The sequence below is a fragment of the Apteryx rowi genome, unplaced genomic scaffold (assembly GCF_003343035.1).
Source record: "Apteryx rowi isolate R43461 unplaced genomic scaffold, aptRow1 scaffold_48, whole genome shotgun sequence".
Classification (NCBI taxonomy): Eukaryota; Metazoa; Chordata; class Aves; order Apterygiformes; family Apterygidae; genus Apteryx; species Apteryx rowi.
Genome location: NW_020450738.1, coordinates 959,063 through 986,592, shown reverse-complemented (window position 1 = coordinate 986,592; position 27,530 = coordinate 959,063). Strand labels below are relative to the sequence as shown.

The window sequence follows — 27,530 nt, the reverse complement described above, 5'->3', positions numbered from 1 at the left end:
ATAAAAAAAAAATCTAACTGTGCATCAGAAACCTGACGGGATGTCATATTTGACATTACTGATAGATTAAAGACCATAAGATTACCATAAAGACCAACTCTGTAAAATAATATATTTTTTCCCCTTTTATTTCCTCTTCCACCTGATGTTCTTCTTGCAAGCTATTTTCTCTTGGTGACATTTTCTTACCTCTGTTTCTGCATAGCAATGTGCTGCTCCCTCCCAGAGCAGCCTTCCATGTGGGATGTAGGGTGGTCAGCTGGAAAACCAGCAGAGGACCAGTTTAGTTTGTGTCCCCCTAACATAACTTGAAGCACAGTGATTTGGATCAACATCAGTGTTAGGAGCTAGCCCAAATCTGCCTGCTGCGTTAGGGGTCGTCACCCCCTAAACACGACCCAGAGTCCTGTCTAATTTGCCTCCACTCTTTTTATGCCTAATAGCAAAGGTTATTTAAAGAAACATAATCAAGGCTGTTCTGTAACCAATGTAACCTGGGGTTTTTGTGTTCATTTTCATAATTGCCTCTAAGTGATAGAAGGTTTTTTTCTGGACTAATTTTCTTCAGTTCTGTATTTAAACAATACATTTGCTAAGTCATTTTTTTCTAAAGATCATTTCAAGGAAGCTGTATAAAAAATTTACACAGTTACTATATAACTTTATTTTTCACCAGTTTCAAATATACTTGAAATGAAGATCACAAAATAATTCAATCTCCCATAAAATGCATCATCCCTTTTTCTTGAATAGTGGTAGCTTCTGAAAGCAGAGCAACAACTTAACATAGTCATGTTGATTTAGAATCAGCATCTGAATTTTGCCACCTACTCACGATCGTATTTAGGCATATGCTTGCAGCAGGAGGAAATTAATGTGGTCATCTTTTCCTCGCACTGGCTTCCCTAACTAATTGAAATATGAGCTCTTCCCAGAACAGAAATTACTATAGAGAGCTTTCTCTCAAACGCATTTTCCTCAAAGGTTAACTGTTTCTCACTGAGCACAATGCAACTGCAGTGCATCCTGGATATTGTCACTAGGAAATAACCTTTAAAAAGAGTTTAATTTTACTTGAGTGTCTACATAAGAATTTGGTTACGGGCTTTAGATTCCCTAACTTGAAGAAGTCGTCCTGTGTGGTTTGAGTTAGAGGGTGGCAGCTGGCAAGTATTGACTTTACTCTCCCCCCCATACAGTCACTGTCTCGGATATAGCCTCTTAGTTCATCAATACCTCTATCACAGAAAGGTCAGGTTAAAACAGTAGCTTGAGCCCATTCAAGGCATGGATGCAAAAGCTGAGATTAATCCTCAGTTTGTCTTCACCCCTGGTTCTTTTTCTCCATGGCTCTGAGTACAGACCATTAAACCCAAATACAGGATTTCTTTGAAGCTAATTGTGCTTGCTTTTCCAGTCAGGATGCCTGCAAGTATCCCTACCAGTGCTGGCAATTGCTTATTAAGACTTCAAGAGTATGAGAAATAGTATTTTTATTTTCCTTTAATGTCTGTTTCTGGGAAATATGAGCAGAGGGCTATAGATCCACAGGAAATAAATGCATTGGTTCATGTCGAGTAAATGTTTATCTCCCATTGATAAGAAAAATTGTTGTGCTGAAGGAAGAAGGCTGCTTTTTGTCTAACAGTTCTGATTGTTAATGAAACGGCACGTGGGGGTGGGAAGGAGCATAAAGCAGTTCTGCAGTGGCACAGTATGAGGAAACTATGACAACAAATGTTATCCTCAGGTAAAAGAGGAAAAAAATATATTACAAGCCAATATCAGGTTTTTGCAGTTGGGTTTTTGGATGCCAGGCATTCATATTTTGAAGCTTAACCCGCTAATGTTGTTACCCATGCAGTCCTGGAAATTGTTGGGTGCTTGGAAGGTAATTAGACTGCAGCGTGTTAGCGAAATGGTGCTCTCAAATGCTACAGTAAGAAGAACATCCATGCGGTGCCCTTGCAGGCAACAGAGACCTCTTCTGACCTGTAGGAGAGAAATGGGGAATTTGCTGAGCGACTTAATATATCTATTGCTATATCTGTGAAACACAGGTGACTCTTGTTTTAACATTACTGGGGTTGGGGTTTGCGCTGCTGAGAGAAAAATTAATTGTAAAAAAAACAAAAAAAAACAAAAAAAACCCAAACCTGATCTGAGGAGTCAAATGGTCCCCCAAAAAGGATTACCACATTAAATTGCGAAGGACAGGCTACAAATTACTTTTTAATGGCAAACTGCTGACTCTAGAAAAGTATTATTCAGCAATATACTTACTAGTAGATGTCTCCTCATTCAGATGAGTGAGAAGGATGTAACACTGAATAATTCTAATAACAAACCCATACTTTATGTGTTGGGCAATATTACAGAATCACAGAATCGCTGAGGTTGGAAGGGACCTCTGGAGATCATCTAGTCCAACACCCCTGCTCAAGCACGGTCACCTAGAGCACATTGCACAGGATTGCGTCCAGGCGGGTTTTGAATATCTCCAGAGAAGGAGACTCCACAACCTCTCGGGGCAACCTGTTCCAGTGCTCTGTCACCCTCACAGTGAAAAAGTTTTTCCTCATGTTCAGATGGAAGTGTCTGTGTTTCAGTTTGTGCCCGTTGCCTCGTGTCCTGTCGCTGGGCACCACTGAAAAGAGTCTGGCTCCATCCTCTTGACACTCTCCCTTAAGATATTTGTACACATTGATAAGATCTCCTCTCAGCCTTCTCTTCTCCAAGCTAAACAGGCCCAGCTCTCTTAGCCTTTCCTCATAAGAGAGATGCTCCAGTCCCCTAATCATCTTTGTGGCCCTTTGCTGGACTTGCTCCAGTAGTGCCACATCCCTCTTGTACTGGGGAGCCCAGAACTGGACACAGTACTCCAGATGTGGCCTCAGCAGGGCTGAGTAGAGGGGGAGAATCACCTCCCTCGACCTGCTGGCAACACCCCTCCTGATGCACCCCAGGATACCATTGGCCTTCTTGGCCACAAGGGCACATTGCTGCCTCATGGTTAACTTGGTGTCCACCAGCACTCCCAGGTCCTTCTCCGCAGAGCTGCTTTCCAGCAGGTCAACCCCCAACCTGTACTGGTGCATGGGGTTATTCCTCCCCAGGTGCAGGACCCTGCACTTGCCTTTGTTGAACTTCATGAGGTTCCTCTCTGCCCACCTCTCCAGCCTGTCCAGGTCTCTCTGAATGGCAGCACAGCCCTCTGGTGTATCGGCCCTCTGGCGTATCAGCTACAATCCAAGCTAAGCAAATAGAAGATATTCCCAGAATAAAACACAGCATTGAGTTTCACACTTTTTTTTTTCTCAGACAGTTTTAGAGTGGTGCATTCTGCATAGAGTCTGAGTGTATTTGAGCTTCTCTTCTTCAAAAGCCCTTTTTGCCGTTTCACCCTGTTTCATCTTCCCCATGTTTCATTTCAAGCCCTGTGTCTAAAGCCAGCCTATACCTCCTTCCTGTGCAGGACCTTTCTCCTTCATTGAAAGAACTCTTGTCTTCTGGTGAGCTGAATTGGATGAAGGAATATAAGGCTGCGTTCCTCTCCCTCTATGGCTATCCCTGCCCTTCCACTGACCGAACTTGTGACCTTATAAATTATTAAACTTCGCCAGGCCTTTGTTTTTTACATCTGTGAAACTGAGGATAAGAGAATTTCCCTACTGCTATAAATAACCTTGATCTAAGGATACGAGCTGGAAATCCTGACCCATGCACCAATGGAGCACTCTGCTCACGAGTAATTCTTTTGATCGGGTTATTTGTGGAACAAGCATTGCTCACTGATACTGAGGGGGTGTTAACAAGAGATAACAACCATGTGTTTGCTTTCCCGCTTGCTGTGGGAGATACTCAGGGCAGTGCTGACCTTGGAGGTGGCAGGGAAAGAGCCAGTCATGGTTCTTTGGTGTGTGGTGGGGAACGCTGTTTACTCCCATCCCATTTCATTTCTCTCCCCAAGACCTGATTCGGCATCTTCTGGTATGTGGGTGATGAAAGCCTTTCCCCACTGATTTTGCAACAACTCTGAGGGGGGGGGGGGRGAAAAAAAAACTCACTGTACTCCCATTCTCCTACTACCCTGCTACATTACTTTGACCTGGAATTGCAAGTTTCCGTTTGCCACCTCACTGCTGCGATAGCCCTGTATTCAGCTGCGCTAGGGCTGCAGGGGAAGGGGGGTGCTTTTATCTGCCTTTGTAGGTTTTACAGCCATTGGTAGAGGCTGTTTCCTTAAGATCCTGTTCTTTCCGATGATCTCTTTTGTATACAAAGCAGCTGCTCTGCTTGCCAGGTTTAGGTACATGGTTTTTTTGTTTGGAGACACTGCAAATAATTTCATGAAACAAGTGGTAAAGTAATTTTGAGGAGCTATTTTTAAAAACTTTCTGCTGAAGATATTTTTGTAGCCTCAATATCTGAAGGGTTTGCTACTGCAGTTTTGTGCTTCCTCCTTCACCTGAGTATAAATGACGGTTGTCCTGAAGGTCTTTTCCGATGTGCTGTTTTCCTTTCCCCGCTCTTGCTCATGCTGCCTTGTCAAATCAAGTGTCATTAATTTGTTCCAGCCTTCGGGGGTAGTGGGAGAAAACTGACTCCCATTCAAAGAGCAAGCTTGGGGTGATCTTTATGGACATTTTAATTGTTCACAGAGCAAAATACAGTCCAGTGCTCTTGTGTCTTGCACAGAAAGCCATGCTGCACAGACATACTCGTACGGGCTTAGCACAGTGCAGGAAAGGGGGCAACCCGGCAGCGTTGCCACATGTGAAGCTGGCGGGCCACTTGGGGGTTTCCCTGCTGCACCTGTAGGTACCTGGCTTCTGTTTCATCTTTGGTGAAGCAAGCCTCTTCGTGAGAAATGCTTTTTCTTTCATGAAATATTTCTCTTGATGAAAATACACGATTGCAGTTTGTTGTTAATACCAATTCAACTGTGGTAAAGTCATCAATTTTGCATTCAGTGATTGGAAGAAAAAGATAGATGGAAGCCCACTATAATCATGTTAGGTAACCAGATATGAATAAAAATGAGATCATGCTTCTTTTGGAAATACGCTTAGTTTAACAAACATTCGTATGAAAGCTCATTATGTTAAGTCTAGATGTTTGCTTTAGATGATATGTTACCTACTGAGCTGTCTAAATGATTCCGACTTTAACTTGAGTAAGTAAGTAATGAAGTCTGCAAGTTCTTTAAGCACCTCTCTTACAAGCAGAGACAGAATTACGTGACTATAAAGCAGTGTATATAACTTAACTGCTGGCTTTATGTCTTGAGAAGTGTTTTGGGGAACAGCCACAGATCAAAAGTTTTAAAGTTTCTTCTTTCACTTCCTATTTTTCTTTCCTTCTTGCTTTCCAAAAAGTAATAAAAAAAAAAGTCAATCTTTGGTAATTAATTAAGAAAAAGTTGTGTGCCACAAAACCTGCAACACTTTAACCATTTCATACTGTTGTGGCAACATATGTTATTCCTCAAAAACATGTACACTTGGAAATAAAGCTCACTCAAGCTTGAAGATTGTGAGATGCATGACTTTTACCTGTGACTTTTTCTTAAATCTTGGGGAAAAAATGAGAGCCTTCTGGTTGATAGCTAAACACTTCAGGAGCAATGCCATAGTTCTTCTTGCAGCACAGATTCCCTGAAAATTTCAAGTATATAGCTCTTTCAAGTGTTTTCCCTCCTATCAGTTGTTTCGGTAAGCCCAGCCCACTCCCCCAATGCAAAAGCCCATCTAGTTGTTCCTTTTGTGTGTCCACCACCACTCCTTCCTCACTTGATTTCTTCATTCAGCCTTTGGTAACTTTTCACTGCTATAAACTAGTCCCCTGGAGAAATGGTTGGGGCATACTCTTTATTAGGGTAGGCACCCTCTTCACTGTGTTATCCAGGAGACCTGGAAAATGCAAAAGTTTTCAGACCATCCCTCCAGCCAGCTGAGACACGTGTTGGTTTACATGATGTGCTCGTCCCCTTGGCAGTAAGGCTCTGTTAGTACTGGGTGTCTCTGGACAATGTGGAAGCACCTGCTAAGTAGTGGAAACATAAGCAGCTATACTTGTGCTAAACACTGTGCAAAGAAAACCCCTTTGCACCTTACAGTCTGCATTCCAAAGTGAAACTCCACGGAGTGTTTTTTTTCCTGTAGATTTTAAAAGATTTGCACGCTGCTTTGCTGAAGCACAGTCTCTGAGCTATGTGCAGAGACATCCCTAGCTCAGTGAAGGAAAAGAACAAGTTTTCAAACAGTGGGTAGTATTCCCTCAGCAGTGTTAGCTTCTTGTTTAAAGCTGTCTTTGGTTCATTTTTGAGTAAGAAGAAAATCCTGTTAACTTTTGTAACTGTGCAAGTTTGCAGGTGCGGCTTCTGAAGCTGATGATCTAGTGTTGCAGATGTGCTCCTAATCCCTGCTGATATTTGAAGCTGGGAGCATAATCTCTTGACACTCAATTTATTTGAAACGTACAGACGGAACCTTCCTATCAGACTACAACATTCAGCCAATTAAGTATATACATGATAAGTGAGAAAATAAGTGCAGCATATGTAAATTGTTGCACATAGAAAATGCTTGAATTCCCTGTGTTTGATGTACTATGCATATAATTTTTGTTCTTAATATGCAGCTGATGTGGAAACTGCACAGTTGGAAAAAATCTATGGATTGAGCTGTACATAACGAAGAGAATTTAAGTAATCTGAAGAGCATTTTCAGACATTTTGTTTGTGGCAGTAATCATTGCAGTCTAAATCACTGCTCTACCACTTTGTTTTCTATGAATAGGCTGGCAATACCACTGCTAAGCCTTGGGCTTCCTTCAATCTTAGTAGAATTTTAACGTAGTAGTTTCTATTTCACTATTGCTTGTTCCTTTGATGTAATTCAGAGGCAGATCCTCTCAGTGAAGCCATCTGAAACATAAGTTAATTTGCATTAGGATGGCAATTAAAGAAAACTCCCCTCCTCCTCTCCCCAATTTCCATTTTTGTAATAAAGCAGTATTTTATAGACAGTTATAGTGAGTTACATTTGGAGAGTTCTGGTCCTCTAGTGTACAGCCCAATGGGTTTTCGTTGGAAGCAGCTAAATTCGAAGTCAGGATTGATTAAGGGACCCATCATAACAAGTAGGGAAAAACCATTCAGAAACATGATTTCTCCAATAATTACATGGGAAGTCCTGTGAATTTGAATCTGCTGAAGGGGCCTATGTTTTCACTAAAAACTTTCTTAGGAGTTTTAGGAGTAAGAAGCACTTAGGAGAGTCCTTCTTAAAGCTTCTGGCTGCATGAATGAACTGAGTACGAGATCATTTTAAAGCAGTTATAAAGGACTTTTTTCTATAGGGTGGAGTGAACTTCTGGAGCTTGCTGCCGTGAGAGGTGGTGTAGGTACACAGTATCAGCCAGTTCAGATAGGCAAATTCACAGGCGACAAGTCTGTTGCCTGAACTGATCCCTGGAAGTGGTAAGTCAGTGGAAACATTGCCTGAGAAATATTCCAGATTTGAGATGTGTGAGAGTTTAGGGTTGGAAAAGAAGGTAGATCTATAGCTTTAAAAGCAGTTAATTTCAAACTACAGATGGAGTTGCACTGCATGCAATTCTTAGGAAATTGCCCTTTATTTCTAAACAAGAACATCTGTCAAAATGAGTATGCAAACTGTACACTGAAGGGAAGTTTTAGGTGTATATACTAGAACCTGGGAAGTATAAGATCCATAAGCTATTTCATGCAATTCCAGGCAAAACAGTGATTAGATTATCTGTACTTGACATTATGATTTTTCAATAGGAATTCTGGGATCTGACCATAATAAATTAAATCTGAATATTAACTCTTAACTCTGAATGTTCTCTCTCCTAGTTTTATCTACTGATTTTATACTTCTCTTTTGGAACTACTTGAATAGCTTGGGAAGGTTGGACTTGAGGGCTTCCTAGCTTTTTTTTTTTTTTCCCTTCTCTCACCTGTTTTTTCCTTTCTTTTTCTGAATATGTTTCTGGGTATGATATCAAGTGAAAGAAGAATAGGGTACTGTGTGCAAAATACCTGGAATTTCCATCAACTATTACTTCTAAGGTCCGATTCAGAATTTTATAACTGGTGGTTTGCAGGGTCCTGCATTTTTTTTATTTCTGCCCTCTTCACTGTTTTGCTCTTTGCTTTTCTGATTTGTGACAAATTTGTGGACATATAGCTACTTGGAGAAAGCTTTTGTACCTTTGATTTCTCTGTAATGGCCTCAGTGCACTTATAGAAGCCTGTTCACACATGTCCTCACCACAAAAGTTCACATTCCTTTGCGCTTTCGTGAAAGCGCAAAAGTTATATCCATTTAAAATCTTTCACTCTTGTTCAACTTAACATTTTTACAGTTGGAGCAAATGGGGGCGGGCGATAATTGGTAGAACTGTACAGTTATATAACTAAAAGCCTTTCTGTTAGAAGTTAGGAGAGCAGATTGGTTTGGCCATCAGTACGCGACACATGTTTTTCATCTTCCCACAGTGTCCATGCAGAGGAGTAGAGTCAAGTGGTGTCTATTGGCTCGGTAGAGTAATGGGTTCAAGTAAAACGTGACTAGAATTTTTCTGTAGGATATAAATTTTTTTTAGAGAAACAGGTTTTATATTACTTGAGGAGTTAAATAGTATTTATTTTGCATAATTAATGGCAGCTATTATTCTTAGCTAGAAATTACAACTATTGATGGCTTTCAACATGAAGGCTCTCATCTAAAACTCATGGAAATTAAATTATATCAGCTAGGAAGAAAAGATTATACAATGTAATACAGTGATGACAAGAATACTATATGCTATTTTAAGGGGAAAATACCCTGTTGCTACCATAGGAGGATGCTCACCTAGCCAGTATTCATGAATTGTGTCAGTAATTTCACATAAATATTCATGAAAGCAGTGATTGCAAGATGAATGTTTTTGGTATATTTTATTGATTTTAGTTTTTGTATGCTGTGGCAATATTATAGTGATCTTATTGTTAATGTATACGTTTGAAAAAAGTGATTTAACTTCCTGATTCCATAGAAGTAATATAATGCGACACTTGACTGTGATGAAAGACAATAAAATACGGACACTGTTTGCCTTTCGAGTTTGTTGGATTTGGTGTTACAGCTGCTATATAGTACTTTTATATATGTGTGGAGACATGGCTTCAGTTTCTCCATGGCACGAAATAATTTTGAGGTTTGCTTATCCTTGGTAGAAAAAGACCTTTGCCTCAATTTCCACCTAAAAGCTCGAGGGAGGGCACTATTTGAATACAGAAGCTTGAACCATTACGTCAAAGAGAGCATCCAAAATCTACTGAATTTATCCTAGCTGTAAATAAGAGGTGGTGTTGCTGTTGCAGGATGAGCATAAGGATCTCTGGCCCTTGGTTTATTCAGCCTCTTCACGATTACCCTTCTAGTTTGCACATCAGGATTTGTGAGTTGCTGAAGGCAGAGCCAGTCTAAAAGAGGGAGGAATCCAAGTCCCGCAGCCTTCTGTGAAGAATACGTTTCTCTAACAGGCCCAAAGAGAAGGAAGCCACTTTCCTTTAGGAGCTCATGAAAAGCCAAAAAATCCAGTGGTAACAAAACAGGTCTGTTGAAGCACAGTATATAATTTTTAAGCTTAGAAATAAAGCAGCGTTGGTGAAAAGGCACAGAACTGCCAAAGGCTGATGTTTCTGTCCCATGTTCTCAGGCTAAACTTGTCCATTATATACCCGCTCTCCTGGAGGACCAAGCTGCACTCTCTCTTGAGATCCCTTATCTCTTTTGGTTTGAGGCCTTAAGGCTTTTAGTGTTTTCTTGCTTAAAGGTTGTTGCCTGGAAAGGCCTTGGCTTGGCCCTAAGCTGGGTGTGGGGGTTTTTTTTCCTCTCTCCTTCCCCTCCCCTCCCTTTTTGGGCAGAGGAAACAAAAAAAGCAAAACAAACCAGGTTTTGACACAGCATTGTTAGTTCAGCTTCCACGGGGGACTCCAAAAGCATTGCCTTCCTTCCTGCAGATGTTTAAAGTCACCCACCGCTGAGTGTGAAGTTTCATGAGGTAGCAGGGCTAGTCTGTTAACTCTAGGACACAAAAAGAGGCATCCCTTCTTACCCCGGCTGCACATCATCTTAGCTCTGCCTGTTGTGGTTGTACAGAGCTACTTTTTTTTAGAGAAGTTGCTTGTTAGGTTGACTTCATTGAGGTAAAACAGGTCAGAATTGTATGGGGTTAAATAGAGGAATAAAGGTTAAAGCATGAAAAATCAGTATTCTCTTGTGTAAGACATGCTTTGGGAAAGCAAGCAAGCCGCTTCTCTATCCAGTTTCTTCCAGCTCTGAAGAAACTGGAAGTCAGAAATTTGTCAGTTTGGCCAGTGGCTTATATGGGACTGGCATACTTCACTTTCTGTGGAAGGCCTGTTGGTGTTCGTCTGGGTTTGAGAATGGCACCGATGGAAGAAGTAAGGTTGCTTGGACATACTCTTTTTTTCAAGATTTCTTTTATTTGTCTTTTTACTATTGCCAATATTGTGTGCCCTGCAGGGCAGTGGGAAGAATGAATAGGTATCTGTAAAAATAAACATAAGTCAAATTTGCCTAACAGCTCTCCTTTAATTAGTTGGTAGCCTTTTGCACACACATACGGATGCACATCATAGAAAAATAGCTTCTGAACAGCAGCCAGCTCTCGCTGGTCATTTAACTAGAGGGTGATACACAAAATTGTCATAATGCATTTCTTATAAAGGAGAGTGACTTCAGAATGCATGGGCCTAAGATGATGTTAGCATAGTGAAACTGAATATTGCTCTTTATTTCTTCTAGTTTGTGGAGACATCCATGGACAATTCTTTGACTTGATGAAACTGTTTGAAGTGGGAGGTTCTCCTGCCAACACGCGGTATCTCTTCCTGGGGGACTATGTGGACAGAGGGTACTTCAGCATTGAAGTAAGTTCCTTATTTCTGTTTTTGGCCGTGAAACTGCTTGCAGCCTATTGTGTATGTTTAACAGCATAGTTTAACCAGTTCAGGATTACTGAAGCTCTTTGTGGATACCACTGTGAACAAGAGAAGTCCATGTTAAATGTCACTGTTGGGGTTTTCATAAAGGCTGTTTGGTATCCAGCCAAATCCCACTGTGTGTCTGTGCTGGAGAGCTGCAGAGCTTAGTTCTACTAGCGACCATCCAAATATAGCACAGAAGGCAGTCTGCTCTGCAGTGTGTACGAGCTAAAGAGAGCGAAGAGACGTGAGCTATTAGAAAAGAGACAGGCAAAATGGACAACTCACAGGTTGGTTTGGCTGTTAGTTTTATTTGATCCGAGTCTCCTGGGTGGGAAATCTTATGAAAGTGGAAGGACTCGGGAGGAGGAGATGGGACCAAAAAAAAAAAAAAAAAAGTGGGGGGCAGCAGAAAATACGCTGTGCTGGAGAGGATGAATGAGTGTTGGTTAGCTATGGTTTGCAGGAGCGGATGACCTCTGGCCCTGATACAGCACTTGAATCCCCAGAGAAGAAGTGACGCACACACGCCTGCTTGAAGGTGGTGAGACCTGGTGCAGGTCACCAGGATCAGGTCATAGAAGGCGGAGGTCAAATGATGAGCATCCTGGGCTGGCTGGCTTGCAAAGGAAAGTCCATGAAGGAAAAGTGTGTCCTGTTTAGCCTGCCTGCCTGCCTTTGACCGGGACTGAGTCAAATGCAAAGAAACAAATCCATCGTTCCAGTGCTCACAAAACAAACTGGACAGCTGAGATCCATGATTGTCTAAGAAAACCAGTTTTGTTCATCCGGGTTCACACCTGAGCTGGTCCCTGAACAGTCAATCAGAAACCTTTGCAGCAGCTTTTGAGCTACAGCTTGGCTTTTTTTCTCTGAAAAGTCCAGGCTTTAACTCTCTTTGACTTCAGGGAGAATGCCATTATCTATTAGAAGTGGTGTAGGTCCTACGATAGGAGGTCGTGTATCTGTGACTAGATACACTGGCAGCATACAAGAACACGTGTACTCCTGTCTCATTTTTACACGCACCACTGAAGGCAGATCATGGCGCCTTAGTACATTGTTGTCATACTGATATAAAAATATGTAGTCACAAACAGCTGAGCTATTTGTAGTGTGTTTTTTGAAGTGGATTAGTGCATTATCCTGCCAATTTTATATTTACAGTATAAAGAGAAGGTCCTTATTTTTAAGGTTCTATAAAAATACTTTTGATTTATTAGTTCATTTTAAAATTTATTTTAAACTGAATCTTCAGAAGTGGCACATCCTGCAAGTAGAAATACACAGTTCAAATGCAAATGCTCTAAAAACTCGAGCACTGCAAGGTTATTTTGTCCACCTGCCATAAATCATGCTTTGACTGGTCTCATAATTAATATAGTCAGGATTTAGTTCCACAGCCCTTTGAGCCCCTCCAAGTCAACACTGTGTTCATGCCTTTCCTTGAGCCATGTGTGCCTGCTCTCTCCCTTGTCTGATCCGTGCTGAGCTGTGAGCTGTATCATTATTGTCCTGGATCCCCATGCTGGACTGGTGGGGGAAGGCTGGGAATGTGGAAGTTGGCTGTACAGGCTTAAACTCTTGTGCAGCTGAATCTTGAAATACTATTGTCAGTTGTGATAGCCTAGTTCCTATCTCCTCCAGACTTGGACTGAGCCAGTGTTGTATCTGGAAGATGAGAGTTTTATCTTCACTTCTGTATATGTTTTTATATAAGAAATAGAACAAATGATTTTGCTTCAACTTTAAAGTGTGTGTCTGAATTTGCCAAAGTTTACCCCAGGGCTATTGCTGATTAAAGATGAGAACAAGTGATATAACACAAAGTGAAATAACTTGTTTGTGGGAAAGGGGGGGGACAGAAAAAATAAATTCCTTGAAGTTATTCATTTAATAGTCTGCACATATATATTTAGTAAATTATATTCTGCATTTAGGTTTTCCATCCTTTTTCACTGAAGCAGTGCTGGCATCTGTCAGCAGAAAGGAAGTATCTGAACTGACACTTTTATTATCCCTTTTTGTATTTAAGGCTCTCAAATTACTGCATCTTTGGTCATGTAACTGATTGTCCCCACCTGTCACCTTGATTAAAGAATGCCTTCAAAAGAAAAGGCGGGTTTCTGTTTTATAAGTGTATTCGGAGTTAGAGCTGTGCATTCAAGCATAAACTACTTATTCTGTGTAGCATAATAAATGGTGACAAGGAAGGGAAAATGGTGAGGAATGCAATTTGGCAGGTTGCGGGGCTGCTCCTGGTGGGAGAAGGGGTCCTGAGTATGTCTGACAGGCACCAGCTCTACCAGTATTTTGAGCTTGCTTAGAAGGCATGGTAGTAAACTGTCCTAGTCTGATCTCAGTACATATTTTCACTGCATCAGTCGCCCCATGTACTTTGTTATCCATTTATCTGTTGCACTCCCCTTTCTGCCAATATAGACATGAGACTATTGCAGCGTTGGGTCTTTCCAAAAAGCGCAGGTTAAGTAGGTGGTCAAAGGTACTAATCACCAGTAATGTAAGCCTTAAATAATCCCTTCAATTGCTGTGTGACGCTGTCTAGTGTAAAACCGACACCATTGAGCCTAGACCAAGCTGAATTGTGACAGTGGGTGAGATAATCCCTGTCTGTGGGCTGCAAAGCATTTGGGATTCTTCTGAATGAAAGGTACTATATAATGTAAGCTATTATCATTAAGAGCAGAAGAAGAAGAAATTGCATAAGGTAGGTGGAAGGCCTTTGATAATGCAGAGAGGAAAAGAGAAAAGTGTTTGCATAAGGCACTCAGTAGAAATAACAGTCCTTGCCCCATAGAGCTTTGCATCTAAAAGCTCAATCAATCCTTCACACGTGTGATCCATTTTACCAATGAGTTAGTTCCATTGCTCGGAGAGAGGGTGTTTTATGCCTTTCAGATTAGGTCTAAATAAGGCGTTGCAGGATCAGAGACTACTAAAGAAGGTGGAACAGGTAGATGGATCAAACAAAAATGCCAGAACGCTAGATGGAGTGAGACGAGGCACAGTTTCTTGGCCTGGACCGCATCTTTATCCCTCAGCTGCACTCCCTTTTCCATTTGACCTTTTGGCGGAGCCTGAGCATTTTTCCTCTTGGAATAACAGTCTTCTGCAAGTTGCAATGTCTGATATGGTGCACTTGTTTCCTAGACTCTGTAACTGATAACATTTCCATGCTGTGCTTGTTCCAGGGTTTTGACTCCAGAGTAGAAACCCCTCAGTTCTGACTTTCAAACAAGTTAATGGTCATGAATAAAAGTAACCCAAATGATCAAAACAGAGGGCTTTTTTTAAATCCAAGGAATAGTTAGAGCATAAGTGATTCTGCAGGAATGGATTGTAAGGAAGAATGATATATCTTTACCTGAGTCTGAAAACTCTCTTTTGAACGTGAGACATAAATGCGATGTGCTGGAGAGGAGTATACATATAGATTGTTTTTCAGCAAATTGTTTGAAAAGTGACAATCACAGTAAATATCAAGTGTAATATTGTACAAGTGAACTGTTGGAAATTTCCTGCTCAGTCCCACCTAAAACCATGCGGGTTTAAATTTTAATCGCATATCACAAGGTACATTCTGATCATTTTTGACAGAGCAGGTAGTTAAGATACTGCAAATTAAGCCAAAGTTCAAAACAAACAAAACTGGAGTTGTGTTTTGAGGTTCAAAACATGCATACTTCTTCATTTCCCAAGATGGAAACATTGAAATTCCAGAAGAGAAAAACTGTTTTTGTGGTATTTTTCTAGCAAGAGCAAAGTGAGATGTTTGGAGAGAGTCTGAACATCAGGAATTTAACTGTCAGACCTAGCATCAATTAAAAAAGCATCTGGTGCTTTTCTGTGAACTCCATGAACTTCTAGAAATTATTAACTGGTCTCTTCCAAGAAAAAAACTGCACATGGTAAATTTTTGTTAGTAAACTGGGAGTGAAGAAAATGCTGGTTAAGTTGTGTGTGTGTTTATCGTCTCCCAAGTCCACATGCACTTTCTGGAACTCTTTTGGAAGAATAAACACCTTCCAGTGTCCTCCATTGCTGTAGTGTGTTAACGTTTCCCAATAAACAGCTTGATTTAAAATATTTTTGGCTAGTGGGAAGAGTTTACTGACAAAGTCAGTTTTATTCTCTTCTTGCAGAGAATACTAATATTTTAATTATCCTAAATTTCCTTGCCCTTCTCTTCTATCTGGCAGTAGCAAATATGTTTCCCTGTATCAACAATTTGCACGTTGTAAGATCTCATTCCTGCTGGGGAATGCTTCTCAGAGCCCGAATATTCAATAGTTCAGCAATTCAGCTGCCCTTACCGCATGCCAAAAATTTTTGGATGCAGGGAGAGACCATGGGCTAGTGCCATGGAGGTAACTTGCCCCATTTTCCCCTCGCTGCTTCTGTCCCACTCTGTGGGACCCATTTCCACAGCTGGGGCCAGGCCACAAGGACCGACAAGGAGAGCTAGGAGCTGGCACTTAGATATCAATTTTTAAAGTGCTAATTAGGAAAAAAAATTAAGAAAAAGAATTTGCTTGTCCAGTCTGGTTTTAAATTGAGGTCCAAGGCTGAAATGGGAGTAATGTGGTCTGAGCACTAGAAAAGAAAATAAGGCAAGTAGCAGTGTTTCAAATGTGATCATTTTAAACAAAGTCATCTGGGAGACTAGCTAGAAGAGAGTGTTTCAATAATTAAAGTCTAGAGTTGGTAAAGTACCATGCAAGTGTGAAAACAAGATCCTAAAGCAGCTTGGGAATATTCAACAGATGTTTAAAAAAAAAAAGTAATTCTTGCATAGCTTATTAAAAACAGTTACTCCATGAGAATTTGATTTCCACAGCAGTAGGCTTTTTGTTTTTAAATATGTAACCTCTACATACATGGGCACTGGTTTTTAAAACACACAGAACAGGTAAAATAGAAGCACAGTAGCAAAAAGTCCACTGGACCATAAGCTGTCATTGAAGACATTCTGGTTGCTCTGAGTACTGCCTTATCTCTGTTCTGCAGCAGAGCCTAAAGTGAAGAGATTTTTCTTCATGCCCTGGATGTTGGCAACCACAGAACGAAAGCCAGGTTGCAGTGAAGTCGATACCTTTTTTTTTTTTTTTTTTTAACCTATCTTTCAGTAGTGTTTGGAGTTCTCTTTCCTTGTGCTCAAGGGATGGTAGCTCAGGAATGGCAAGAATTTGTGTTGCTTGTAATTATTTTGGTTATGGATGCAGTGTATCTCTATTTGTTCCTGAAATAAGAGGCATAATACATATTCATACCAGGAGTGTGAATGCAGTTATACGTGTAAAGGTACGTAGCTTCCGCTGGGATAGTTATTCCCCTTTAGAAAGCTGTATCCCTACTAGGTACTGTGATAGCGTAATTATTTCAGTGCAGCTAAATCAGTGCAGTTTTTATATTTAGGCAAGGTCTGTGTTAGTTACAGTGTGAATAAGCTCTGTTAATATACTATGCCCTAGTTTACAGAGCATGTGTAGTGACATTATTAGTGAGTGGCTCAAATGATCCTTTCCAGTATGAATGACCTTGTGTGTGCTGGCAGCTGATTTCAGCTGCTGGGGAGCACCTGGCCGGCCCAGCCCTCTGGAGAGAGAGCTCACCTTTCGGGACTCGCACCAAGCCACACAGCAAACGGGGAGCCACGTCTTTTTCCTCTTGGCACTATCAGAGAAAGAGCAGACAAAAGTTAGAGTACTGCGTTCCGGGTGTTGCCGTGGATGTGGCTGTAGTCCTGCGGTGATGATCAGTAATTTTCAAGGTTACTTGTAACTTGAGATTCATGCAAGAGGTCTGGGGCTTTGGGTTTCCCTTTCAGAAGGTGCTGAGGTTTCAAGTTGTAAGAAGGCTCAAATACAGCCTGCAACTCTTGAGTTAAATCCCTAGTCAGTCTTGACCATACATACCTTTGGCTTACCGCTACTTAATTTCACAGGGCATTTTGCCTGATGGTGAGGATGCCTGGAGCCTCAGCAGGAAAACAGCTTGACTGTGGCAGCTGGGAGGTAGTTTATCTCTTTCCTGGTAAACCTAACATATCTGCTGTTTCAATAGCTGAAAGATACTAACCATGTAAGCTAGTGATGCAGGCCAAGGCCTGGCATTCAAGAGACCTATCCGTTTTTTCAATACTATGAAGTAAGAAATGAGACAGGCCAAAAATACCTTAGGGATGCCCAGATTGTAAGGTCACTGCTGTGCATTTTTTGAAGGGTCAAAGCAAGGTTGATGAATAATGATATTGACGGAAAAACCTGGAAGAAAATAAAAAGGAGATTTTTAAATTTTGCTATTGGGAAGCAGCATTACTAAATAATTGGAGATTGTAAAACCAGATTTACAACACAGATAAATGATCGTAAGACTGTTGACTTTGGTTTAAAGGAAAAAAAAAGAAGTACAGTATTTAAACCATAGTTAAAATATAAAGCCAGAATATCTGCTCATGATGTTCTTTGGACTTTTTTGTATGTAAATGATCGTATAAGCTGAAAAGCCATGAAATTGTCACACTCATATTTGTTGTTTAGTTCACGTGGAAAAAAAGCAATCTGCTCATTAGTTCTTGTTCACTAGTATGATATTACATCATTTGACTTATGAGCAGAAAATGAGGAAAAAAAACCCTAAAGAAATTATCTAAACAAAGCAAGCCTTAAATATGATACCACGTAAACTAGGCAAAGTTTGGACGATGGGCTTACAGTACTTGCATAATGACATGGGAACACAGGTCTGTCTGGACTGCAGTGATCCTGAGAACATCTTCCCTGTTACCTTGTCTCAGTCTGGTTCTCATGAATGCTTCAAAGGAAGCCTAGGGAAAAAAAAAAAAGATAAGCAAATGTAAGGTGATCTACCCATAAGTAAGAACCTAATGTCAAAATGATAAAACTTGCAGGCTTTCCTCATTTTCCCTGCTTCCCCAATCTGGACAATATTATAAATGTCTAATGATTCTTTCAACCTTGCCAAGGTTTTATACCTTCAAAAATGAAGGTAAAATGTTATAAGGGAAATCTAAACCACTCCATTTTCTTTTTCCTAATAAAGCACTTCATCTAAGCACTCATCATTATGCTTTTTTAAATTATAAGGTGATATGGCAGGAGTAGAAGCTCTAGGGTAACTTAGATTCAACTTTAAAAGTTGGAACTTCTCTTGCATGAATGGAGGTGTCACTTCAAACCTCTTGTCTCACAACATTTACATCAAGTTTTTGCATGAAGCAATAGATTCAAGGAAGTTGAAGGTTCCAGGAGTATTTGGAAGAATGATGAAGCCAAAAAGTCATCATCAAGCTCAGAGTTTCACTGCTGTCACATTGAAAAGTTCCAGCCTCTTTCCCCGTTAAAGTGAAATCCTCAAAGCAAAGTCCTCTCTTGGTACAAATTCCAGAAAACCGTCCCTAGGCACGCTCCTGGAGGTAGGCGTGGGCCATAGCAGATAATTCCTGTGACCTGACAATGTAATTTCGTGCTGGATTATGTCAGTGTAATTGCCCTGGCTCCTTGGCACCTCTTCTCCCTTCCCCCAGGGGCGGCAGTGCCCGGGAGGCTGCAGCTGCGGCGCGGGCTCGGAGGCTCGCCTGCGTTTCCAAGCGAGAGGACTAGTCTCGCAGGTCCTGGAGGCTGCCCTGCCCATCACTGCTGCTTTTTTTTGTCTGCCTCCAAACCCTCGCAACAGAAGAACAGAAATTACGGAGTGCAGACAGACCATCCAGATGTTTGCGTGCAATAAATTCAAGACAAACTACAGTACTGTAAAACGCCTGCTGGCATGTAATTATCTACAGCTAGTGTGAGTTTTAGCACAAGCATAACAATGTTGCTTTTCTTTTTAAGGGTGAGGATCATTTAGCGAATGAAGAAGCAGAAACCAAACTGTTCAAAAGTGATTAACAGAATTCTTCTATTTCTTCTTTTTAGCAAGAAGTTCTGAACTGTAGAAGGAAATTCGTACTGTATATATTTTAAGGAATTAAATTGATAAAAATGATGACTTTAAACAGAAATGCTATTATAAGTACATTCTGGGACTCCCAGCTATTGATTATTAAAATAAATAAAGCAAATTTTGTCAGTGAAATGAAGTGGGTCATTGGGAAGGCAGTTGAATATGTAAGTGTTAAAACTGGATATCTTTTTTTTTTTTTCTTAGGTAACAGTTATGCAGTTCACAGATATGTAAGAAAGAAAGGGATCAGGGAGAAAATATTCAGACCTTTCGTTATTGCATTAAAAGATGAGATGAGCTTATCAGCTTGGCAGCAATAGGAAGGCTGAGCATGCAAAGGAAGTCCACCATTCTCACGCGATATGTGTATCTTATTTCCATTGACTTCTGTGGAGACGTGAGTTTGTTAGCCAAGTACCTGACTAGCGTCTTCTTGGATAAATGATAAACATTCTTTAAATTTTGTAAGTTCGCTTATTTGTCGAGAGTCTTGTAATGCTTTGACATCATTGCTGTATGAGTGCAGTTTTCAAAAGAACGATTTTAATCAGATGGTCTCAAGAGGTCTGGGCAGAGGTTAGCCCCGCTAAGTCCTCTATTTTTATCTTTAAAAAATGTGTCTGAAAAGAAATGCCATCTCAAATAGAAATCTGCTTGAAAGACAAAAGGCTCTGCAGCAGCTTTGTAGTAACTTCATTTTATACAAGAGTATTGTGGAATTCTTCAGTTGTTTGTACAGAACAATGTAAAATGAATAACGAACGAGTTCATCGCAAGTATGCATGTAAAAAATTCTGTAATATTGGAAGCTAAGGTATTTCCTGATGTCTGAGTTAAATTGTTCTAGGGCAGCCTTGCCTTTAAGTCCGGAAATGCAGATCTTCCGGTGAAATTGTTTCCAGAGTGGATTTCTGTCTAACCTGCCAGGTGGAATGTAGTCATTTTATTTTAGAGATGCACAGCAATACTTCTTAACAGCTGTGACAACTGAAGGTAATACATGGGTGAATATGGAAATATAATTTAGCAAAAATGCAACACTTTATTAAAATATATTAATACTAGTTTTGGCCAACCCAGGTTAAAGTGCAGAGAAATGCTTGCCTGTAGTATATGAACAGTTAATTTTAGAAATAGTGGTAAAATGTGTCACATGCAACACTTTTTCTTCTGCCTTTTTCTTTTGACATAAGTGATTGAATTATAAAACTGTTTCTCTTTCTTGTTTCTCATTTGCAGTGTGTGCTGTATTTGTGGGCCTTGAAAATCCTTTATCCCAAAACACTGTTTTTACTTCGTGGGAATCATGAATGTAGACATTTAACAGAGTATTTCACATTTAAGCAAGAATGTAAGTCTACCTTATGACCTTTTTTGTCCTAACTCCCTTCTCAACAACTTGAACTTGTTATTTAGTGAGTATTTGATATTTGTTTACTGTCAGGCATTTGCAGTGTCCCAGCTGCCGTTCCCTGGAGGGCAATCACCTTGCAGGGGTGCGAGGCGCTGTTCCGGGGGGGGGCGAATGGAGGGGATTAGAGCAGGAGCAGCAGGCAGTGACCCACCAAACACTTGGTGCTGCAGGCAGCGAGCTCTCTAGAGGGGTGCTTTGCCCCTTTTTGGCAAAGCTAGCCTGGGAAGCTGTGTGCGGCTCCGGGAAGGCCAGGGGAATATAGCATTTTCACATTTACTCTGGAAGTTGGCTTAAATTTTTCGGTATGCTCTTTCTATTGCAATTCCTTTATGTGTTGCAAGAAAGGATACAGTGACAGAGAAAAGCTCATTAGATGTAAACCTTGGCTTGCACAATGCAAAAAAAATCCTGTGTTGTTGTAAGCTGCAGCTATTGCCATAAGTCTATGTTCCCTTTTTAGCATCAGGGATAAAAGAAATGTTAATTGGCTCAAAGGCTTCATGGTTTACTGAGTTTAATATGCGTATTGGTAAATTAACATTTCAGCTTTATTGTACCACCTCATTCATTTCATAATGGCATTTCTGTAGATAATTAATTATAAGGGAGTGGGTTAAAGTTCTGATTACTTTATAGAGAGCTTTCTTCGAGCTATAATGTAGCAGATGATAACTGTTCAACAGACTTTTTAAGGCTTGCTATATAAATTTCATAGCAGACTATAACGGTATATTAAATTACTTACGGATTTTTAGAAAAATATAATAAACCTTGCAGAAACTTTTGTTTTACTTCCATTAAAATCTGAAGATTTTTTCCAGCAGTAAATAACAATAATTTTAATGAATTTTTTGGATGAAGCAAGCTTTGGTACAGTCCTCAGTGCAAGAGAGAGCACTGAGAGTAGGATCAAGATATTAAGCACCATCTAATTATTTTTTTCTTCTCTTAAATGTCGATGGCACTTTCTGATACCATCTTAATCTTTGAAAGGTAAAATCAAGTATTCGGAACGAGTGTACGATGCCTGCATGGATGCCTTCGACTGCCTTCCCTTGGCTGCTCTGATGAACCAACAATTCCTGTGTGTACACGGTGGCTTGTCTCCAGAGATCAACACCTTAGATGACATCAGAAAAGTAAGTCTGAGCAGTGCTCCAGTCTAAGTGAACAGTTAATCACCAACAACTAAAACCCGAATTAGGTCATTGTTGTTCTTTTGTGGAAGATGCTTTTATGCCATTTTGACATTCGCGTTGACGTTATCACCTTTTAAAGGTCTTTCAAAATCGAAGAGCATAAAAGGAAATGCTGCAGTTAGTCATATTTTATTGAGGAGAGGAAATTACTAGCATCCAATAAAACACAGAATTATCACCTTTGTATGCTGAAAAAAATGCGTTAGGCAAATGAGTATTTAGGAGCAAATGAGTGTGTAGAGTTAATTTTTTGCAGGTAATATCTTCTAGCACATTCTGAGCATACATTCTAATGATTCCTTGTGCACTTTCTTGGAGAAAAAAATAAAGAAACTCTAGAAAACCTCACAATACTTAAACATATCATAAAAAAGTAAAATAGGATTGTAACCAATGCAGTCAAAATAACATCACTATTTGTAAAAGTCTTCATTCTCAGTAGGTCCTGGCACATTTTTAATGGTACTACATTTGTGTGTCCAACAAATTGTTTAAGTGAGGCTGAGTAACTTAACGCTTATATTTAACTCTTATGTTCTGAGAAGAGTTTCTTATAAGTCTCATAACAGTTCAGAGAACAGTGTCAAACAGTTTTTTTTTTTCACATAATCCAGTGTTGCTGCACATTATCATGTATTAATTTTTTTTTTCAGATGCTTTGGTAAAAAGATCTCAGTTGGTATTTCTAAAAAGAGGCATTTAAACCATTCATACTTATTGTTTCTAGCAGTAAAGATTTTCATTTTTCTCACTTGCAGTTTGAGATTTGTAAATATGGATATGCATTTATTCTGAGCTTTAAAGTTACTGAAAAATAAACTATATTCTGAGATTAATTTGTATCCTATTAAGAAATTAATATGGTAAAAAAAAATTGAACCAATAATGACATGTTTTGGTTTAAAAGCAATTAGAGGAAGATATTATCTGCACTTTTTTAAATTGCTGAATGTAAAGTTTTATTTGTGAGGTGAAGGTTCACTGTTTCATTAAACTAAAATATTCTCTGCCTAAAAATTAGCTGGGTTTGCGGCAATGTAATGGCAGATTAAAATTTTTTAGCACGCAGATTCTAGATTAGGGTCATTAACATCTTTGCTTTTTTTGTCTATTAGCAGTTTATTCATCTTTGGCAATCATCAGGAAAATGTTTTGCATATTCATGAATTGTTATTTAATTGAGATGGATTATAGTAACAAAAGCATGAATTATTTAAAGGGCTGAAATAAGTTGGAAGTATAGGTATGCTATGAATATTTTATGACAAAGATGCAAAGTTAATTGTAGAGGTCTCTTATTAAAACTTTTTAATTGATTGTTGAAAACATGCAAAATCACTTCTTTCAGTTTAAATATTAGCTTAAAAAATGGTATGTTACCAAATCATTACTTGATCTTTCTGGTCAGAGCAGAGAACACGATAGACTGCCAACCTGATTCATATGCCCATCTTAACAGTGGGGTTTTATATATTAAAGGATTCTTGCAGAGAAATATTGATCTTTAATATTTCCCTATTTTATTATGCTCTTATTTGCAGTATGATTCTATATAATTTGATTTTTTTAATATCAGTGGTCAGCCAGAAAGAGGAATTTTTAGCTGCTTAAATAAGGTTTAGGTTGCAGTTAATGAGAGCAACAAGATTTTCATGGCAAGATGCTACAAGGCAGAGATGCTGTCTTGTTGCTTAAATTTAAAAAAGTATAATTAAATCAAAATGAGAATTTGCTTTGAAATAAATATTGCATTTTTTCTTGAAATCACTTGCTCCATAAATCAAATGCCACAATGCTTGAAAAATGATGAAATACAGAAATGCCCTCTTTTTCTCTCTTCTCCACTCAGATGCTTGTAAAACCAGTAAAAAAGAAAAAAAAAAACAAGAAAAAAAACAACTTGCAGGCAAAATTTACATAGAATGGGCATGAACCGTATCCCTTCATTTGCAGATATAGCTCTTCCTGTGAGTGTTAGCAAGGAGTGTGTTACTGTTACTCAAAATCCATTGCTTTAAAGCTGAGAGCAGCCTGAAGCTGATTTATAGAATTGTTTGTGTCTTGGTTTAGCAGCCCGTGGCATCAAAAGCAGGAGCTTTTGCCTCTGCGTTTCTGTGAGACATAGTTGAAAGAAGTTAGTATTTCTTTGTCTCCTATTTTTCTTAGTTAGATCGATTCAAGGAACCACCTGCGTATGGACCCATGTGTGACATCCTGTGGTCAGATCCATTAGAGGACTTTGGAAACGAGAAGACTCAGGAACACTTTACTCACAACACAGTCAGGGGGTGCTCGTACTTCTACAGGTGAACATTACTTCTTTGGCTGAACGGTTTTCTGTGTGCACACGTGTTCTGACCAGGCAGTATGAATGTGTGCCTGAAGACTGTGGCACTTCTCAGAGTGCTGGCTTGAGAGGAGGGCTGGGTCTTTTCTCTGCAGGCTTGCTTTGTTTCCACCTGCCTTCGTGTCTGGCTTACTTGCCTCCTGCCTTCTCCCCGCAACCTGGAAACCCAGAATGACTTAATTTTATTCACTGAAGCCTGTGTATTTTGTTTATTTCTAATCTTGTAAATTAGGGAATAAATGTGGCCCTTTTGAAAAGGGGAATGTAACTAAATTTCTAGTTTGAGAATTTTAAGTTGGCTTTGAGTGAGAGACTAGTATTGGAAAACTCTCTTTCTGCAGAGTAGGTGAGAATTTTGAAACATGGTACTAAAGGCCAGATTTGCATCCAAGAGATCTGATGTGCTTGTGAGATTTGTGATTGATCTACATTCACTGTAACTGTTCTGAAAGGTGAACATTTAATTTACTCGGGAAACTTCATAAGCAGGAAAAATTGAAATGAAAGTGTGATTTCCCCACACATACAGGCTTAATTTTTGTTCCGTGTTTGTCAAACTTTTGCTCACATCTGAGAATAGTTCTTCCCAAGAAATTCAGGATTTGAATGGTATTGGTTAAAAGGGACTTGGTAAGGGCTAAACTGGAGACAAATGCCTTATACATTTTTGCAGACGCATGTATGGACTTAAAAGCAAAGACATCCAATGGCAATTCAATTCTGAAATATTTTTTTTTCCATTAATGTTTATGCTAGTGAAATGTAACTCTGAGAATATTCCTGAAGAACAAAAGTAACAGGGATACAGGAGCATCCAAAACAATTTTCTTCTGTTCATTTATGACCCCTTAAAGGAAGCAGTCTTTTCTGTTGTTTTGCTTAGTGATAATTCTCCAACGCTGTGTTTTGGGCATGGTTTTCAGTGTCTCTCTATCAGTGTAAAGAGCCAGAAGACTGTCTCCCTTTCTTCTCCCATACGTGAAATGAGTGTATTTCCTTTGGCGCTTGCGGTTGTGCCGTTGTCCCCTTTCCTGTAGTGCAGAGGGAGCCCAAGGCAGGCAGTAATTGCCTTGTCCCGGGACTGCCGCCTGGACGCACGCTGCTGCTTTTCTCCGTTCCCGGGGTAGACCTTCTGGTTTGTAGAGTCTGGCAGACCCCGAGCAGAAGGCAGTCCCTGCAAAGGTGCTTGAGCTGGGAATGAAGACCCTCTTGAGCACTACTTTTGTTCTCCCAGCATCATCTGTAGGGGCTGTGTTACATTATGGACAGCGCGGTGATTACGCTGTATGCCTCTCCTCTGGCAGGGGGTTGTTGGTTGGTTGGTTTGGTTTTTGTTGCAGTAGTTTAGGAACAACTTACAGGGTTGTCAGGGTAATGAGACTGGCAGGGGAGAGCTTAAATGGCAGAATGAAAAATGTAGTTGGTTTAATCTTAATTAAAAAAAATTAATTTTTCTTCAGGAGAAATGTTAAGAGGTTATTGAAATGTTAAGAGGTTATTGAACCTTTTGAAGGGAACAGTTCTACTTCAGCCCTCGCCAGCAATATGCAAGTCTTAAGTTTTCCAAGCAAGCTCAACAGAAGTGAGAGATCCACCTTTTTTAGTTATCTTAAAAATCTCACCTTGAACATAGCTGAACCCAGCTGTTTAGTAACATGTAGAAAGTAAATCAATGGCTTCAGCCAGTAACCAGGAGATGCAGCCACCTCCGTGTTGGTAACATTAGCAGAAAGGTAGCAGATGGTTTGACTTTTAGAAATTAGTTTTCCTACTCCTTTCTCTGAGCAGTAATTGCTCCAGCATGGGAGGCAGGGAGGGAGGGAGAACAAAGGCATTTGCGCTGCAGCTCAGGCTGGCCACACACACCTTTTGCGGGCAAGTAATGCTGCAGCCTGCGGATCAATGGAGCCTGGAATGGGCTCAATAAATGTGTTTGGTCTCATTAAGAAAGAAAGTGTCAAACTGTTGCAAACAATTGATCTGTGCAGAAATGGGCTTATGACTTTGAGGGCTAAAATCATTCCTTTTCCTTTGAATAACACCGAACACCGTGCCTGGTGCATGCCTGGGGACTCCCAGGCACCGTTCACTGCAAACAATGAGTAACAGCAATTTCCGTCATGAACTTCTCTTAAAGTTAAAAACATTGGAGGCATGCCTTATGCTTAGATACAGGAATTGTTGCATACTGGAACAACTTCTAGGTTTTAAGGTTTTTTCGGAGCTTTGTTTCTTAAAAACACCACAAAACTTCCCTGAAATATATATCCAAGATTCCCCTGAAAATATGAGATGGTAGATCTAGTCTATGTCCTGATTCCTATTCAGAAGAGCAGGTATTTCAGGAAGAGGTGAAAAGATGAAATAAATGTAAGATGTCTAATTGTCAGGTTATATATTGGGGAAATGAAACTGCTTAATGACACTAGCAGATGACTGGCTTAGAGCCACTTTTATCTAAGATTGTATAAGAGCAAGTATTATTCTTAAAGCAAGTATCTAATTGTTCTTGAAGTTCACTAATCTGCTTGCCTAATGATAATCCCTGCCAATAAATTATCCGTGATAACTGTGTGCAGCATCTAATTTTGCCTGCCTTTTCTAGTTCCTTCCTGAAAAAAGGAGTGATTCTTCTTAAAATGGCAAGTTCAACTTGTAAAGAAGCAACTTAGGTTATGCAATCATTCTTCAGTACTGTCTGTTGATGGAATGGACTTCATTTTTCTTCACTGAATAAGAGTTGTTAGTCATTTCCAAAGTGGAAAGTTAAAAGATAGCAGTAGGCATCTTATAGGAAGGTCAGGAAGATTTCAGACACACATGTGAGCTCAGGAAAATGATTTTGAGATGATTAAGGTCTCTTAATTGCAGGAAATAACTGTAGTAAATAATTTCCATTTTATAGGATATGTTCTTTATAATGGCAAATTAAAGTGACATTCTGTGATATAAAGTTGGTTCCTATAACAAAATACTATGAGAAAAATTACTTTAACGATAATACAGTGTTCTATGTACATGCTACATGTTAACAGGAGTTTCCAGCTCAGTGTTATGTTAAATCTTTTCTATTCATCTAAAACTCCTTTTGTTTGTGAAATGTTGAGCCATTTATGAGTGTGAGCGCAGTATATTTGAGAAAGTATAAAGAGCTTTTCACCACATTTATTAGGTGATCACTCAGGTATGGCTTATTGAATTTCAAACTGATCAAGCTTTTATTCAAGAAATTTCCTTTGGCATACAAGTTGTTGAAACTCTTATGGCTAGCACTATAAAATGTCAGTTCTTGAAATCATAGGCCTAACTTGTCATTTGGAGAAGTAAAGAATAGGTAACTTATTTTCAAGGGTACTGAGAGTGAGCAATTAATAAATGTCTTTCAAATCCAATAGCATTTCACAGTATGGATTGTCAGAATTTGCAGACCCATGCAAATAGCAATAACGCAATGCCAGAGTGAAAAATAGATGTGAAATTTAAGTAATCGTTGGAAACTTTTAAAGTCCTCAGCACCTCAAAGTGAACAAACAACAGTAGTTGTGGGACTTTGTTTCT

General features: G+C 39.7%; 1 protein-coding gene across 2 annotated transcripts in view; it reads left to right on the top strand.

Annotated features, from left to right (window-relative positions):
• The window catches only part of PPP3CA (protein phosphatase 3 catalytic subunit alpha), a 159,629-nt gene that overhangs the window by 86,090 nt on the left and 46,009 nt on the right, over positions 1 to 27,530 (top strand). For both annotated transcript variants that reach the window (XM_026078460.1, XM_026078461.1), the window contains exons 3-6: positions 10,848 to 10,972; positions 20,252 to 20,363; positions 21,420 to 21,565; positions 23,792 to 23,931. In XM_026078460.1, the coding sequence (XP_025934245.1) occupies positions 10,848 to 10,972; positions 20,252 to 20,363; positions 21,420 to 21,565; positions 23,792 to 23,931 (523 nt within the window). The remainder of the gene's footprint in view (positions 1 to 10,847; positions 10,973 to 20,251; positions 20,364 to 21,419; positions 21,566 to 23,791; positions 23,932 to 27,530) is intronic.